The following is a 16,323-nucleotide window of genomic DNA, read 5'->3' on the forward strand; positions in this document are numbered from 1 at the left end:
AATAAGAACCTGGCTAAAATTATACCCATTTTAATTTCCTTAATACATCTCAATAAGATCAAATCTCACTCAAATAGAGCAGCAAACACATGTGAGAGCCGACTCTTAGTCAGCCTAGTTTGACAGGCTGGGAGCTGAAGACTGAGTGTCTGCTGTGGGGCAGAGAGAAGTTCCTCCTGTGGAGGTGGTTATTTTGTGTTATTATTTTTTATTCAATTTGTTTTATTTATTTATTTATTTATGTTTTATTCGGATGCTCAGCACTTCTATCAGAGGCTAAAGATCTCTGACATGATTGATTCTGCACACAGAATCCCTCTGAATGAAGATCAGAATATATGAAGATGACTGAACATCATATTTCACCTCACATTGCTCCTGTGTGTTGCTGTGCTGCAGTTCTTATGATGATGTCATTTCAGAGCTGTACATTTCTTCCTCTTTAAGGGAAACTTTTACCGTTTCTGCTCCATCGGGATCAGGTGGGACACGGTGGGCGGAGTCTACAGTCAGCAGGTCAACTGTTGAGTTTGTAAACTGGTTTGATTTGTTTTCGCACAGAGAAAATACGTCACGTGAGAACGCTGAGCCCGCTCATTGGTCAGATGTCACAGAAGGTGAGTGTGCTGTGAGTGAAAACAGAGTCGTTTGAGGGCTGGTTGCTGACCCTCACGTAACCTTTGCATATCTGTACTTCCTTCTTGTATTGAGAGTATAAAGCACACATAGCAACGGGACGTTTTTAACTCAAACCTGTAACGCGCCCGTGTTTGGGATCACGTTCACACCATAAACGAACCGCACTGAGACCTCCTCCTCCTGAGGGTCTCGGTGGGGTTGTTGCTGTCTACACCTGAGTGTGATTACTGTGTTCACACCTGCACGAACCAAACAGGAAAAGAAGACTTTGATTTCAGTAAAGAGTAAAAACACCTTGCCTTAGTGCCGTTAGCAGTCAGGGTAAAGTTATTGGGAACGGAGGGAACAGGGGCTTTTCGTTTACCTGACCGCACCCCGTAACTCAGGTGTCCTGAGAAAGCTTACACGACCTGCGTATACTTTTTTTTTTTTTAAATTTATTAGATTTAATCCATCCTTCTGATAATTAACAAGCATTTTTCGGTCACTACATGGACATAAGGCACAGTCTAGGGGAGATTCAACACTTTTACATTAAGAGGCAGCGTAATGTTTCAGAGCCTTGTTCGTGAAGTTGAAACAAAGTAGTACCTGAAGGAGAGCTCACCTGAAGAGGCCAAATCCACGACACAGACAAACAGCAGAGTTAAGCAGAGACAGGCTGATGTTAACGGAGTCATCGTAGTTTTATTCGGTACCTCCAAAACATACCGGGGAAACACGACCTGTTTGATCCTCTGCAGCGCAAGTAGCTACAAACGGCGAAAAACTGGCACTCATCAATCTACTTTCTGTTTAACGCCGCAATCCATGACGTCACTGCGCGTCACTCGTTGGCGCGTTTCGGAGAAAAATGTTCTGGTTCTTGTCACAGGTCTGTGCTGTGAGGCAGCATTTTGATTTATTCACATAACTTCAGGATGAGGTGTTCATATATAGAGACAGGGAACCACAAGTGAGCCGAATGAGTGGGGTTGCTCTTTGATTCAAGTGGGTGCAGCAAATACACAGAATGAAAGATTTTCACATTTCAAACTGCGCTGCAAGGCCTGACATTTGGAAATGTCTGAAAGAAAAGTTAATTGTTATTCCAGATTCAAACAAACAGCAGCTGAACTATTTTTAATCACATGAGCTTAAAAACGTAATCAAATACTTTTGTTAAAAAGCTACAAAAACAACAAATTTAGTTTTATTCTTTTAAAGCTGAATCGTGTATGAACCTGTGTCTGGCTACATAAACTCAGAAGAAGTTATTCCTCAAACATGGCCGCCATCACTGCGCTCATGTAACTGAAAACTACAAACCTGCTGCTGATGATGGTCCGAGGCTCGTGGCTCCACAGGCCACTGATTAGTCAGACGTTCAGGTTCAAGCTCAGCTGAACGTAACATTAAGGTGTCAGTGAGTAGAAATACTACAAAAGCAGAGTAAACGTTCACAATCTGACAGATGGAAATGTTGGTGCTGCATAAATATGATAAAAAAGTCAAAACAAAACAAAACACTGGAGTGAGTTCGCGTGCGCGCTCCGACCGGCTTTAAAGCGGTAAACAGCTTTAGATTCATGGCCTGTTTATGGAGGTTTTAGACATTTTACTTCCTCTTTTTTTTAGCAGCTTTCTGATGAAACAGCTGCAACTTTCTTCCCCCAGACACAGAAAAATGGAGTTCCTGTAGTTTCTGTTTAAGCCACAAACAGCTCAGAGAGTAACGGTCACTATGTGCAGCACAAAGCTTTAAAGACAGCTACACATTTCATGTTTCAAACTCACACATATGTATGACACCAAGTGCAATTTTCCCAATGTAACAAAGTATTTGTATAGTACTTATTCTATCGTCTAGTATTCTTTCTATTTTGCATAGTATGTTATTCTGTTTATCTGAATCTATTTTATAGTTTTTTTTTCTATTGCTTTTACTGTTCTTGAACTTGAATTCAGCCTGATTTGTTTTTCATGTCTTCTCCTCCATCATCAGTTATCAGGAGAGCAGACAGTCAAAGTACAAGAATTCAAACAAACACAGAGATTCTACTTACAGAGCAGACACAGCACAGATGTTTCCTTCATCGTCCTTCTCACTCATTTGAGCTTTTTTTCATTTCTGTCACTGACACCGAGTAAAGCCCGCCCTCTTCCTCTGAGCACGTATTCTTCCTCCATTCATACAAACAGTGGCCGATCACTAACTTCATTAACATTCATGTGATGAAGCTATTCTAATATATAACTATGAGCACACCGACACTATTTTCTCCCTATTTTGCCTCCAATCAGTTGCACATTCTTTAAAAAGTGATCTTGAGCAACAGTTCTCCAGGATGAAGGTTTGTCTCTGGACTTTGGCTCCTTCCCGCACATTTTTAGCAGTCCTTGCACCTGATCCATGAATCATTCAGGTATAAAAATTCAAATTGATGAACCTGTTTTGTTTCTAAACAATTTTTCAAATAAACAAAGAACCAACATTAAACTGTAACTTCAGAGACTTTATTACAAGCAACCTGTCCCAACAACACATTTGCTTCCATTTCTTTAGTTAGATTTAGGGAACCTGCCAAAGATAAGACAGTTTGACAGACAGAATAATAGAATTGCACCGACAATCTGATTCTTTAACGGATATCTTAAAACTTGGAGTATCTCAGTACAGTGTGCAGTGGGTCCTTAAAAATCTGATTAAACTGGACAAGTGAAAGAGGAACGAAGAAGTTTCAGGCCTACAAAAACAACTATCTGCAGCAGATGAACAGTCTGTGAAAGTCATGTCCTGAAGAAACAGGACCTGAGAGATGCATCTGAGCCTTCAGTTGATTCATCTGCTGTTCACTGAAGTCTCATCAGTGAACAGTTTCATGTTGTGGAGCCTCATTTCAGTCGCTGTTGATGATCTAGTTAAAACTGATGAGTCCCCCATGCAGTACCTCCTGTAAACACACTGTTGAAGCATATTTGGATGGAGCAGCACACAGTTGACGATCAGCCATGAACAGCTGTTACACATGAGTAAGAAGCTACTTTGTATTTAAAGAGATGGGAAAGCATTGGATCAGCTCCTCATCGCCCCCTGCTGGTTACTTTATGAGTTGAGCTGTTTCATGTAACGTGATGTAAAGAAGTGGGACTCTCCAGTGAAGCACGGTGAGAGTCGTTATCCACACATGGAGAAAACGTGGAACAGTGGTGAAGCTTCGTGGTTAGGAAAGTGTAGTGAAATAAGCCGTCGATGCTTGAGTGACTGAACTCAGTTCTTCAAAGATCAGCGTGACAGCCGCCAACAAACTGGCACAACCAGTTACTCAGTTCAGGAGGTGTTCACTGTTTCCCAGCACTACATTTATATACAATAAACATTAGAAAAGAAACAAGTACAATAATAATAAAAGAACAAAAACATGTCGGTGCTTGTTTTGAGACATGAGGAATTGCCCTTTTTCCTCCTATGCATATGTGGCTATGTGTTCTTCTGGTGACAGTTTTTGACTTAAACAAAATTTGATCAATATAAAGAGAAACTCAGGCAGCAACTGTGAACTTTCAGTATCACAGACATTAATAACACCTCCCAACACTTCGAGTGGCCACGTCGTAGGTTCTATGTACAAGTTTACAGCAGACGTATAAATTAAGCAGTAGCTTAACTAGTAGGTTAAATCTTGATCAAATGACATAGTAAGTATGAGGTCTTTTTTTAATAAGGCAGTGCCTCTCAGCTCTCCTCCTCAGAATTTTTGTCTACTGGCTTTAATATGTTTAATAAAGCCATTGATTTTTTTTACCTTCTTAATATGAATATTTTTAAGGGTTTTTAAACCATTGTTGTTATTGAAAAATATTGAATGTGTTTAATGTGTTTCTGTAGGCGTTTTCAACAAACATCAGTTTTTAAACTGTGTTTTCATTTTAGGGTTTTTTAAACCTTGTGATGGTCGTCAGGAGACTTATAGCTCCTGACTCCGAATCTCAGCATCATTATTGCAGTAAATGCAAAGAAAGATCCCAAAACAACACAAAAGAAAACCTGAAACAATCCCACCAATAAATGACAGACCGATTTTAAGTCCAACAGGGATATCCTTTATCCCTCCATCCTCCGTGTCTCCCTGGTGACCTGCAGGAGAGAAACAGGAGGGTGTCAGCATTCATGATGAGTGAAGAACAGAAGAGAATCTAATCCAACGTCAGCAAGCAGCTTCACTTCTGCTCACACACACTGAACTCTGCTCACCTGGAGGAAGAACACTCATGTTGACGGTTCCCACGATCTCCCATGATGCTGATTCTCCCACAATGACACGACACTCGTATGTTCCAGCATCATTAATCGTCACATCCTTCAGAATCAAAGACACGTCTCCATCCTTCATCTGTCTGTCCTGCAGATCCACCCGGTTCTTAAAAGATGGATGCTGGCTTGTTTGATCAAACAGCTCATCTCGGTACAAAAGCACATATTTATCTCCCAGGTCAGCTCTGCTCCACTTCACAGCTCTGATGGGTTTGCCTTGTGGAGCTCGACATGTCAGAGTGACGTTCTGTCCAGACTCAGCTGTGATGATTTTCTGCTCTGAAAGAGGAAACAACACAGAGCAGAGAGGTTAAAGGTCAAAGTACAACTGTTCACTTCTACAGGAGCCAATCAGAGTGAGGATCAGAGACCAGTGAGATCTGCTGTCACAGAGGACAGAAAAAAAAACCTTCTTGGACTTTATTTTGGGACAAAGTCACCAAACCTCTGAGTTTATCAGGTTTGACTCCTGTTTGTATGTAATCAGTGTTTATGTCCTTGTGTCTTATGAAAGTACTGAACGAGTTGTGGATCTCCCTGCTGAATAACACAGCAAGCATACAGATAGTGAAGGTGTGGAGAAGGGAGAAATACAGAGCAAGACTAAGGTCAGATATATATTATATATCCTGCAGATACTCCAACGACAGCGAGAGCAGTGGTTCAGGTCAGACACACAGAGAGCAACGAGGAGACGGATTTAAAAGTGAGCGTGTCGGGAAAGAAGAAACAAGGAAAAACTGGAAAAACAAGCTGTGCTGAATTTCAAAGACATTAGAAAGCTGAGTGCAGAATTTATAAAATGAGGTTCTGCTAAAATGATTATTTTCAGCCTTTTCCACTGTGGAGGACAAACACACAGGCCTGTGTTCTCACAGGTTACACTAAATGTTTAAAAAAAAAAAAACACTTTTATGAAAATACTGAATAAAACGTTTAACTAAAAATAAAATTTATAGTTCAGTGTTGAATATTAAATAAAATATAGTATATAAAAGTGCATTTGAATGGAGTCACGGCTCAGTGTCTGACAGTCTAACTGTGTCTCACAGGCCTGAATGTCAGCTTGAAGCCATTATTGTCGTTATAATGTGGATGTTTCCATCAGATCATAAACAATATTTACTTCAGCAGGATTTTTATATTTGAAATTTTATCATTTGTCCAAAAAAAAAAAAGAAAAAAAAAAAAGGGAAGCCAAAAATATCCAAAAGCTTATTTTACTTTCAGTTTGTTGATCCTGTTTGGACACACACATCTGTACTTGGTGAGTTTGTCTATCTGAGTGAGGTGACCTTTAAGTCTCTCCAGCCATGATCAGAACTGTCTGAATTCTCTAAATAGTAAAAAAGGAGCTTCGAGGTTTATTATGTCCTTTAGCAGAGAAGACAAAGTTTTAATTGTGTGTTATTATTTTAATTGAAGTGTTTCTTTTATTTATTTATATTTTATTCTGACGTATTTGATCCTGTGTTCAGCACTTCTCTCAGAGGTTAAAGTCCCTCATAAATAAAGTTCATGATGATTGAACATCACATTCCTCCTGTTTGTTGCTGTGCTGCAGTTTTTACGATGGTGTCATTTCATAGCTGTAAAATCACGACCTTTACTTTAATGTCCCGTCAGTGTGTGGGAGCTGAATTTTCAGCCTGCTCCTTAAAATCGCAACCTTATAATGAAACTTTCACGGTTTCTGCTCCAGCGGGATCAGGTGGGACACGGTGGGCGGAGTCTACAGTCAGCATGTCAGCTGTTGAGTTTGTAAACTGGTTTGATTCGTTTACATACAGAGAAAAGGCGTCGCTACAAACCACGTGGGAACGCTCAGCCCGCTCATTGGTCAGACTCACAGACGGTGAGCACACTACAGGTGTAGTGTGCTGTGTGAGGAAACAGAGTGGTTTCAGGGCTGGTTGCTGACCCACACAGACCTTTGCACATCTGTACTTCCTCCCTGTATTGGGAATATAAAGCACACGTGGCCACGGGACGTTTTTAACCCAAACCTGTAACGCGCCGCTGGCAGCTGGTTGGGATCACGTTCACACCATAACGAGACCCTCTGAAGGAGTCGGTCTCGGTGGGGTTGTCCACACATGAGTGTGATTACTGTGTTCACACCTGCACAAACCAACCGAAGCAAACAGGAAAACAAGCCTGAACACCCCAAGCCACACCCACATGATTTACAAATCTGTCAGTTTCTCTGATCGTGCGATCGTGGCTCAAGAGTTGGGAGTTTGCCTTGTAATCGGAAGGTTGCCGGTTCGAGCCCCGGCTTAGACAGTCTCGGTCGTTGTGTCCTTGGGCAAGACACTTCACCCGTTGCCTACTGGTGGAGGTCAGAGGGCCCGGTGGCGCCAGTGTCCGGCAGCCTCGCCTCTGTCAGTGCGCCCCAGGGTGGCTGTGGCTACAATGAATGGGTGGATGACTGAATGTGTAAAGCGCTTTGGGGTCCTTAGGGACTAGAAAAGCGCTATATAAATACAGGCCATTTACCATCTCCTCATAAAGTCTCCTGCACATCCCAAAAGTTGATTCGGTTCACGTGGATGTAGCGTTTTCAGTGGGAGAAACGTTTGGTCACTCATCCAGGTGACTCCTTCAGTCTCAGCTCACTGCAGGTTTCAATCTTATAAACAGTACGTTTGCATAATGACTGAAACCAGCCCAGTGAAGGAACAATGACTGGCACAATGGCTGTGAGGTCAGTTCCTTAATCATTACTGTGCAAGTTCTCCTGCACACCTTTCCTTTGCCTTGTGACGTCATTCATGGTGGTCTGGATAAAGTGACAGGAAAGGAGGGCAGAGGGGCTTCTTGTCTACCAGACCGAACCCCTGCCTCGTAGCTCAGGTGTCCTGAAGCAGCTTACACAAGCTGCGTACACTCTTTTTAAAATAAATATATCCTTCTAAAAACAAAACAGTATATTTCGGTCTAACCGTTTTTGTCCACTACCAGGACATAATGCACAGGCGGGGTCTCGGGGGGGGGATTTGACAGTTTGACAGTAAAGGAGAGCGATGTTCATGAAGAAAAAGGAAGCAGTACCTGAAGGAGCGCTCACCTGAGGAAGCCAAATCCACGACACAGACGAACAGCAGAGCCACGCAGAGACACGCTGATGTTAACAGAGTCATTCTAGTTTAACTCGGTATACGTCTAAAATATACCGGAAAAACACGACCCGTGGATCCTTTATGGTGCAGGTATAAACAGAACTAATTAACATGCACCCACTAATCAGTGTGCTTTTGAGGCGTTTACGCCGCATCACAGTGACGTCACTGCCGAGGCGCGAGACACTGTTTTCAGTGTGAATTAGATTCTTGAGCAGTACTTTTAAAACGGCAGCTTAGAAACCCACTGAATGAAGCACAAACTCAGTGTCTGTATAACAGGAGTGTTCATGTGTTCATTCGGCAATTTAGAAAAAATATAAAATATCGTCGTCCTACATTCAAGTCTGAGTCTTTAAATCTGCTGGAAACACAACACAAAGAAAACCTGCTCAGCCTGCTGAGACCACGCCCTCGTTTTAGGTTTGACAGCATTTCTACTCGATGATGACTTCAGCGTGAACTGAGGCTGCAGTTTGGGGAAGGCCTCAGAGAGTGGCTGCTCCCGGCCGGGCAGATCCTCGTGTACGTATGAGAAGTGAATGAATTAAGGGAGGGACACGAAGACAAGAAGAACAGCGTGTAGTGGCGGGGGCCGTATATAGAGAGGGAACCAGAAGTGAGCCGAATAATGGGCACGCCATGCAAGCAGGCAGATACAGAGGCAGACTAGCATCTATACCATTTAGTTTGTTTCTTTTACAAAAAACCCAAAGTAACAGCTCAGCGTTGAATAAAACATAAATTATATAAAAATGTATCTGAATGCACCAAAGAATCATAGCTCGGTGTCAGAGTCAGACTGAGGCCCACAGGTATGAATGTGCCTGTGGGCCTTGAAGCCATTACTGTTGTTATAATGTTGATGTTTTCATCAGATCATAAACAATATTTATTTTAAAGGCTTCATCAGCATTTTTATGTTTAAAAATAAAGGGTTAATCCAGCTGGTATGTAGGTGAAAACGAACTTCTCAAGGTAGTGTAATGAGCTCCTTCCTCTTTTTAATGACGGTTAAAGATCATTATGAGGACGTGTAAGAGTCTGATGACGCGGCCATCGTGAAAAGAAGAATAAAGGAGCAGATGTGAGCAGCCGGACCATTTTAAATCACATGATCTTAATAGTGTAATGCAAGACTTTTATTAAAGCCCTACAAAATTACAAAACTATGATTTTCCAAACACTTATGAACGGTTCGAGGCTCGTGTCTCCACAGGTCACAGATTGGTCAGACGTTCAGGTTCAGTTACAATCAGACAGATAGAATTTAAATAGTTGGTGTCACATAAATATGATTAAAGTAAATTAAAGAGAAAACGCTGGAGTGAGTTCACTCAATATATTTATTAATCGTATTTTAAAACAGATCACATTTAATTAGACAGCTTTAGATTCATGGCCTGTTTATGGACGACTCAGACGTTTAACTTCCTCTTTTTAAGATAAGCAACTTTTTTTTCCTTTTCCCCAAGAAAAAGAAAAAAAGCTTCTTGAGTTCTGACACATGTAATTAATTAATTATTGACACATTTAATTAATTATTTAATGGTGTATTTAATTAATTCATTATGGCAGTCCTGGCGTTCCATACTCTTATACCTATTTTTAACACATTCCTAGTACCCGACCCATGAATTATTAAGGCATAAAAAGGAATTTACTCATAGGAACCTCGTGTAAACACACTGTCAATGCTGTAAAAGCATATTTTGACAGGAAAACACTTATTTGACTATCAGTCATGGACAGTTGTTACACATTAGTGAGAAGTTACTTTGTATTTGAAGAGATGGGAAAGCATTGCATGGATGAGCTTGCATCAGCTTGACCTTTTAACCAGGAGGTCAGCTCCTCATCGCCCTCTGCTGGTGACTTTATGAGATGAGCTGTTTCATATTAAGTATCAGCCTCCCCACTGATTTCTTACTTCCATATTTGTCACACTTTATTTTCTCATAACATCAAAAATTAATTTTAGATATTATATTTTGGCATTTTGTCTTTAACAGTTAAAATAGACATGAAGCTGACAGACTTGCTGAATCAAGAGTCACTGAAGTAGAACGTGTCCCACAAAGTGAAGCAGGACAAAAATGTCTAAATGCAACACATGAAGCCACGATCTACAGAAGAGCTGAGAAACAAAGTCACTGACATCTATCAGACTGGGAAGTGAAGTATGATGAGAGTCGTTATCCACACATGGAGAACACGTGGCACAGTGGTCTTCATGGCCAGGAAAGTGTAGTGAAACAGGCCTCCGAAGATCAGCATTGATCAGTGCAGGTTATCAAAAAGACTGATTGTTGCTCGCACAACCAGTTATTCAGTTTAGGAGACACGTGCTGTTTCACAGCACTGTAGACCACACAGAAAGTAAACCCTGAATAACAGATCTCTTTATTTCAAATCACATCTTTGTTTAAAATAAAACAATCAGATTATGGCTCAGACAGCAGCAGCTTCTCTCCTACAGTCCAACTTTATATAAAATCATTTTAACCAAGTTTATATACATCTGTCAAAATCTTTTATTTGAGTTTATTCAGTATTTAAACATATTTTGTATCATTTAACATCCCACATTTATAAAACTCACACAAAACTTTTTGGTTTCATCCTGTTGAAAACCTGCGTTGTGACTGAAGTTCTGCAGGATTAAAGTTCATCTCTTCATCAACACAGTTGGTCTGACTCAGTTTAACCTCCTGAGCTCTAGTTTAGGATTATTATTTGATCCTGATTATTGGATTTTTATTTGGTGAGTTTTATCTGGAGACCCCGAATCAATTTTCTGGAGATTAAACTCCAACGACAAACAGGAACAGCAATGACAACAAGAAAAGGGAAAAGAAGAAGAAGCACACCAGAACCTGATAGATGATTCATCTGTCCTTTAGATCCATCCTTTGTGTGACCTGCAGGAGAAAAAGTAGATCAGGTAGAGTCTAACAACCAGGAATCAGCTTCACCTTCACTGAATATAAAATAAAATCTGAAACAATCCCACCAATAAATGACAGACTGATTTTAAGTCGACCAGCGATATCCTCCTTCCCTTCATCCTTTGTGTGTTCTGGCTGAACTGCAGGAGGGAAACAGGAGAGATGTCAGCATTCATGTAGGTAATGAGTGAAGAACAGCACAGAATCCAACGACAGGGAGCAGCTTCACCTCTGATCACACACACTGAACTCTGCTCACCTGGAGGATCAACTCTCAGATAGATGATGCTGATGAGCTTCATGCTGTCTCCCTCTCTCTTGACACGACACTCGTATGTTCCAGCATCATTAATCGTCACATCCTTCAGAATCAAAGACACGTCTCCATCCTTCATCTGTCTGTCCTGAAGATCCACCCGGTCCTTAAAAGATGGATGCTGCTCATCTGGAACAAACTGCCCACCCCGGTAAACAAGGACAGTTTCCGGCTCCAGGCCTTCTCTGCTCCACTCTACAACTATGATGTTTTTGTTTAGAGCTCCACATGTCAGAGTGACCTTCTTCTGTCCAGACTCAGCTGTGACGGTTTTCTGTTCTGAGAGTGAAACAACACGGTTTACCAGACTGCACCCCTGCCTCGTAGCTCAGGATTCCTCTTAATCTATCCTTATGAGAAACAACACTATCAGTTATACCATCATTATCCAGTGGAAGGACATAATGCACAGGCTGGTCTCAAGGAAATTCAGCAGTTTTACAGCAAATGAGAGCAATGTTTCAGGGCCTTGTTCATGAAGTCTAAAGACAAAGTGCAGAAACTGAAAATACTCCATCCAGATGAACAGAATCAACTTTTTTGGAAACAGAAAGTAAAGAACTCACCTGAAGACGCCAAATCAGCAAACAGCAGAGCCACACAGAGACATAATGATGTTAATGGAGTCATCGTAGGTTAATTCAGTACGTCCAAAATATACTGGGAAAAAACAGGACCTGTGGATCCTTTATGGTGCAGGTGTAAACAGAGGAAAACCGATGGAGGCACGCCCACTCATCGATGTAGTTTCGGTCTTTTTAAGTCCACATTCCAGTCATGTCACTGCTGAGTTGGCACATTCCAGAGAAAATTAGAAAAATTAGATTTGTTCTGGTTTAGTCACAGGTCTGTGCTGTGAGGCAGGATTTTGGCTTATTGAGATAACTTCAGGGTAAACCTTGGGTTTTAATGTACTATAAATGTGCTTCACTTCTTACCTGTACATTGCCATGGTAACCTATGCTGTGATTAGAGATCAGTAGACATGCACTCACTTGAATTAAGCAAAAGCTGAGTCGCTTTATAACAGGAATGTCCATGTGTTCATTTGCTGATATAAAATATGTAGAAAATCACCGTCCTTCATTTTACTCTGAAGAGTTTCTGAATCAGCTGGAAACATGCAAATAAAAACCTGCTCAGCCTGCTGAGACCACATCATCATTTTAGGTTCGACAGCATTTCAAGTAGATGAATTGAGGCTGCAGTTTGGGGAAGGCCTCAGCGATGACAGGTGGCTGCTGCTAGTCCGGGCAGATCCTCATGTATCAATGAAAAGTGAATGAAAGAGGGAGGGACAGGAAAACAAGAACCAACAGCATGTAGTGGCGAGGGGTCATAGAGAGGGAACCAGAAGTGAGCCGAACACATTCGACATACAAAGACAGGCTGGGATCCATCTACAGATTGAATTTACAGTTCAGTGTTGAATAGTTCATGAAATAAACGATATAAAACGTGTATTTGGATGAGATGCACCACAGAGTCATGGCTCAGTGTCTGAGAGCTTGACTGAGTCCCAAAGGTCTGAATGTGAGCTTAAAGTTGTTGTTTTCATGAGATCAGAAACAACATTTATTTTAAAGCTTTCATCAGTATTTTAATATTTGAAATTTATCCTAAAGAGATTTTGATGGAAAATGAAAATATTTAAAAGTTAATATATATTGTTGAGAACAATGACAGTAGTCTGGCTCTTTCTGTTTCGGTCTGTTTTCCTGTTTGGGTGCAACTAAAAACATATTTTGTGTTTTGGCCTCGTTTAACACTCCTGTTCTACAAAGATGGACTATTTAGCACAGAGGAGCTGAATCTGTGATGGGTCCTGATAAATGGGGATTCTGCTGGTTTGTAGGTGAAGATGAACTTTTCAAGGTAGCATTATAAGCTCCTTACTTTTAAAAAAATGGTTAAAGATATATTTGATGAGCTCCTTACTTTTTAAAAAATGGTTAAAGATAACTATGAGGACACGTAGGAGTCTGACAACATGTCCATCGAGAAAAGAGGAAGAATGAAGGAGCAGATGTTTGCAGCTGGACTATTTTTAAGCACAAGCTTAAAAACTTAATGCAATACTTTAGTAAAAATGTACAAATTCTACAAATTATTATTAGTATTTTATTTTAATTAAATAAAATAATTTAATTTTTATTTAATATTTTAATCGCCATCATCACTGCGCTCATGTAACTGAAAACTACAAACCTGTTGATGATGATGGTCCGAGGCTCGTGGCTCCACAGACCACTGATTAGTCAGACGTTCAGGTTCAAGCTCAGCTGAACGTAACATTAAGGTGTCAGTGAGTAGAAATACTACAAAAGCAGAGTAAAAGTAGTCAGTTACAATCTGACAGATGGAAATGTTGGTGCCACATAAATGTGATTAAGAAGTAAAAGAAACACTGGAGTGAGTTCACTGAATGTATTTAAAACAGATCATATTTCATTAAACAGCTTTAGATTCACGGTCTGTTTATGGAGGATTCAGACATTTCACTTCCTCTTTTTAACATCAGCAGCCCTCTGATGAAACTGGAACTCTTTTCTTTCCTTTTCCTCCCAAAACAGAAAATTTAGCTGCTTTAGTTTCTGCTTAAACCACAAACAGCTCAGAGAATAATGGTCACTATGTGCAGCACAAAACTGTAAAGACAGTTACAGCTGACTGAAATGATGAACATGTTAAATTTCATGTTTCAGCTTCTCAGCTGTGTTGATATGACGAGTGGATGATTTGAGCTTTTTTTCATTTCTGTCACTGACACCAGGTAAAGCCCGCCCTCTTCCTCTGAGCACGCTTTCTTCCTCCAGTCGTACAAACAGTGGTGGATCGCTAACTTCATTAAGATTCATGTGATACATTTTATTCTAATATATAACTATGAACATAAATTTCTCCCTATTTTGCCTCCAGTCGGTGACACATTGTTGGCATTTTTTAAACGCGATCTTGAGCAACAGTTCTCCAGGATGAAGGTTTGTCTTTGGACATTGGCTACTTTTACACTCATTTTTAACACAGTCCTATTAGCTGAGCCTGAATCATTCAGGCATTAAAAGGAACTTATTCAAGGGATCAACCAGTTTGTTTATACACATTTTTCAATTAAGCAGAGAACCAATGTTCAACTGTAACTTTAGAGACTTTGTTACCTGAAGTCTGTCACAACCACACATTTGTTCACATTTCTTTAGTTAAATTTAGGAAACCTGCCAAAGATTTCACAGTTTGACAGACACAAACTCCCAGATTTATTTCCCACTTAAAAAGATAAATGGCTTCTCAGTAGACCCGCTGCTCAGATGAAATAAGTGCCTGGATGACTTTGAACGTTTTACATTTTAATGAGCAGAAAACAAAAGTGATGGTTTTTGGTGGCACTTCTGAGGCCACTACTATAAATCTTGGTTTGCTGGCACAGTTTGTTAAACCAGTCATCACTAATCTGGGAGTTAAAATGCCGGCAGATCTTCAACTTGAAAGCCAGGTCAGAGCTGTTGTAACATCTAGTTTTTTTCATTTGAGGCAATCAGCCAAAATAAAGCCCATCTTATCAAAACAGCTTTTTGAGACAGTAATTCATGCCTTTGTTACATCTAGGCTGGATTATTGTCACGTACTTTACTGTGGGGTTAGTGATGCGTCCATTAGGCGCCTGCAGGTTGTGCAAAATGCTGCAGCGCGTCTTTAAACTGGAACAAAAAACTCTGAGGCCATTATCCCCATTTTAATTTAACTCCACTGGCTACCTGAACATTTTAGGAGTGTTTTAAAATTCTCTTATTTGTTTTTAAATCTCTTAATGGTGATTGTGCTTTTGCAGTAGCTGCTCCAATGTTGTGGAATCTGCACGTTAGGAAGGCCTCTTTTATTTTATTTTTTTAGTTTAAAGCATATTTATTTGCCTTTGGCACTGTTTAAGGGGACTGACTCAATTTGTTTTTAACATGTTTTATTTTATTTTATTTTATCTTACTTTTATTTTATTTTTACTTTGCTTAGGCTATTTGCATATATAGAGCTCTTTGTCAACTCTGGTTTTATGTTAAAGTGCTTCATAAATAAATTTTATGGTATAATGTTATTGCACCAACAAAGTGATTCTTAAAAGCTCAAAACTCGGGTTTAAAGTGGAAACAGGAGAAGTCGAGGAGAGAAGAAGAATCAGGTCTAAAGAAAAACGATGCATGAAAAGGCAGCATTTCAACTGCACTGAAAATTGCAACAGGTCTTATAATGTGACGAATCCAAATTTTACAGTTTTGGTTTAAATCATCATCAGTATGTTCGGAGGAAGAGGTTACAACAGTGAGCTTGTACTGCTGTAAAACAGGGCGGAGGCTCTGTTGTGGGTTGGAGCTTCATTTCAACCGGTGCTGTTGGTGATCTTGTTAAAACTGATGGAGTCATGAACACAGAAAAATAGCATCAGATTGATCCACCGTGCAGTACCTCCTGTAAACACACTGTTAGTGCTGTGAAAGCAAACAGCACACAGTCAACTATCAGTCACGGACAGATGTTACACAGTAGTGAGAAGTTATTTATTTTCTATTTGAAGAGAAGGGAAAGCATCGGATGGACGGGCTCCCCATCGCCCTCTGCTGGTTGATTTATGAGATGAGCTGTTTCATATAAAGTGGCATGAAGAGGTATCAGCATCAAACCTTATTTTTGAACATTACTTCTTTGGCATTTTGCCTTGATTGGACGGCAACAGTGAACATAGACATGAAGCTGATAGATGTCAGGATGAAAAAACTCTTTTTTTAAATTCAGATTTATGAAGAACTGCAAAAAAAGTGATTTCTATTCAGCATGTTGGTGCACAACAATCTGGCACAAGATGCACATGACTGCGGGAAACATAATAAAAGAAACAAGTACAATAATAATAATAATAATAATGATGATGATGATGATGATGATAAAAGAGCAAAAAACATCTCGGTGCTTGTGTTGGGACGTTGTGAGGAATTCTGGTGTCTGTTTTCATCA

At 40.2% G+C, this 16,323-nt stretch overlaps 3 protein-coding genes across 6 annotated transcripts in view; all 3 read right to left on the reverse strand.

Annotated features, from left to right (window-relative positions):
* Window positions 1-16,323, reverse strand: part of LOC146713037 (coxsackievirus and adenovirus receptor homolog) — a 59,306-nt gene that overhangs the window by 2,855 nt on the left and 40,128 nt on the right. Inside the window, exon 1 of one of the 4 annotated variants that reach the window (XM_085452390.1) lies at window positions 2,685-3,009. The exons of 2 other annotated variants lie outside the window; for them this stretch is intronic. In XM_085452390.1, the coding sequence (XP_085308516.1) occupies window positions 2,685-2,715 (31 nt within the window). In that variant the 5' untranslated portion in view covers window positions 2,716-3,009. Of the gene's footprint in view, window positions 1-1,246; window positions 1,466-2,684; window positions 3,010-16,323 lie in introns of those variants that run through there. One more of the 4 variants, XM_085452389.1, reaches the window with a different exon arrangement.
* Window positions 3,120-8,251, reverse strand: LOC146713038 (programmed cell death 1 ligand 1-like). The gene is made up of 3 exons (XM_085452416.1): window positions 8,004-8,251; window positions 4,874-5,212; window positions 3,120-4,756 (listed from the first exon to the last, which is right to left on the reverse strand). The coding sequence occupies exons 1-3, from the start codon at window positions 8,074-8,076 to the stop codon at window positions 4,587-4,589; spliced, it is 582 nt and encodes a 193-aa protein (XP_085308542.1). The 5' UTR covers window positions 8,077-8,251; the 3' UTR covers window positions 3,120-4,586.
* Window positions 10,625-11,991, reverse strand: LOC146713039 (coxsackievirus and adenovirus receptor-like). Its single transcript, XM_085452391.1, has 4 exons — window positions 11,886-11,991; window positions 11,263-11,598; window positions 11,069-11,143; window positions 10,625-10,976 (listed from the first exon to the last, which is right to left on the reverse strand). The coding sequence occupies exons 1-4, from the start codon at window positions 11,947-11,949 to the stop codon at window positions 10,813-10,815; spliced, it is 639 nt and encodes a 212-aa protein (XP_085308517.1). The 5' UTR covers window positions 11,950-11,991; the 3' UTR covers window positions 10,625-10,812.

The sequence above is a fragment of the Copadichromis virginalis genome, linkage group LG3, assembly GCF_057382275.1.
Source record: "Copadichromis virginalis isolate Kocher_CV1m ecotype Utaka linkage group LG3, C_Virginalis_male_GT1.1, whole genome shotgun sequence".
NCBI classification, from domain to species: Eukaryota; Metazoa; Chordata; class Actinopteri; order Cichliformes; family Cichlidae; genus Copadichromis; species Copadichromis virginalis.

Bases quoted from the DNA above. Each gene is read 5' to 3' on its own strand.
- LOC146713039 (XM_085452391.1), bottom strand. From the start codon at position 11,949: ATGACTCCATTAACATCATTATGTCTCTGTGTGGCTCTGCTGTTTGCT. The intron at 11,599-11,885 runs GTGAGTTCTTTA...TTTCACTCTCAG, and splicing joins TGCTGATTTGGCGTCTTCAG to AACAGAAAACCGTCACAGCT. The intron at 10,977-11,068 runs GTGGGATTGTTT...TTTCTCCTGCAG, and splicing joins AATCAGTCTGTCATTTATTG to GTCACACAAAGGATGGATCT.
- LOC146713038 (XM_085452416.1), bottom strand. From the start codon at position 8,076: ATGACTCTGTTAACATCAGCGTGTCTCTGCGTGGCTCTGCTGTTCGTC. The intron at 5,213-8,003 runs GTGAGCGCTCCT...TTCCTCTTTCAG, and splicing joins CGTGGATTTGGCTTCCTCAG to AGCAGAAAATCATCACAGCT. The intron at 4,757-4,873 runs GTGAGCAGAGTT...TCTCTCCTGCAG, and splicing joins CATGAGTGTTCTTCCTCCAG to GTCACCAGGGAGACACGGAG.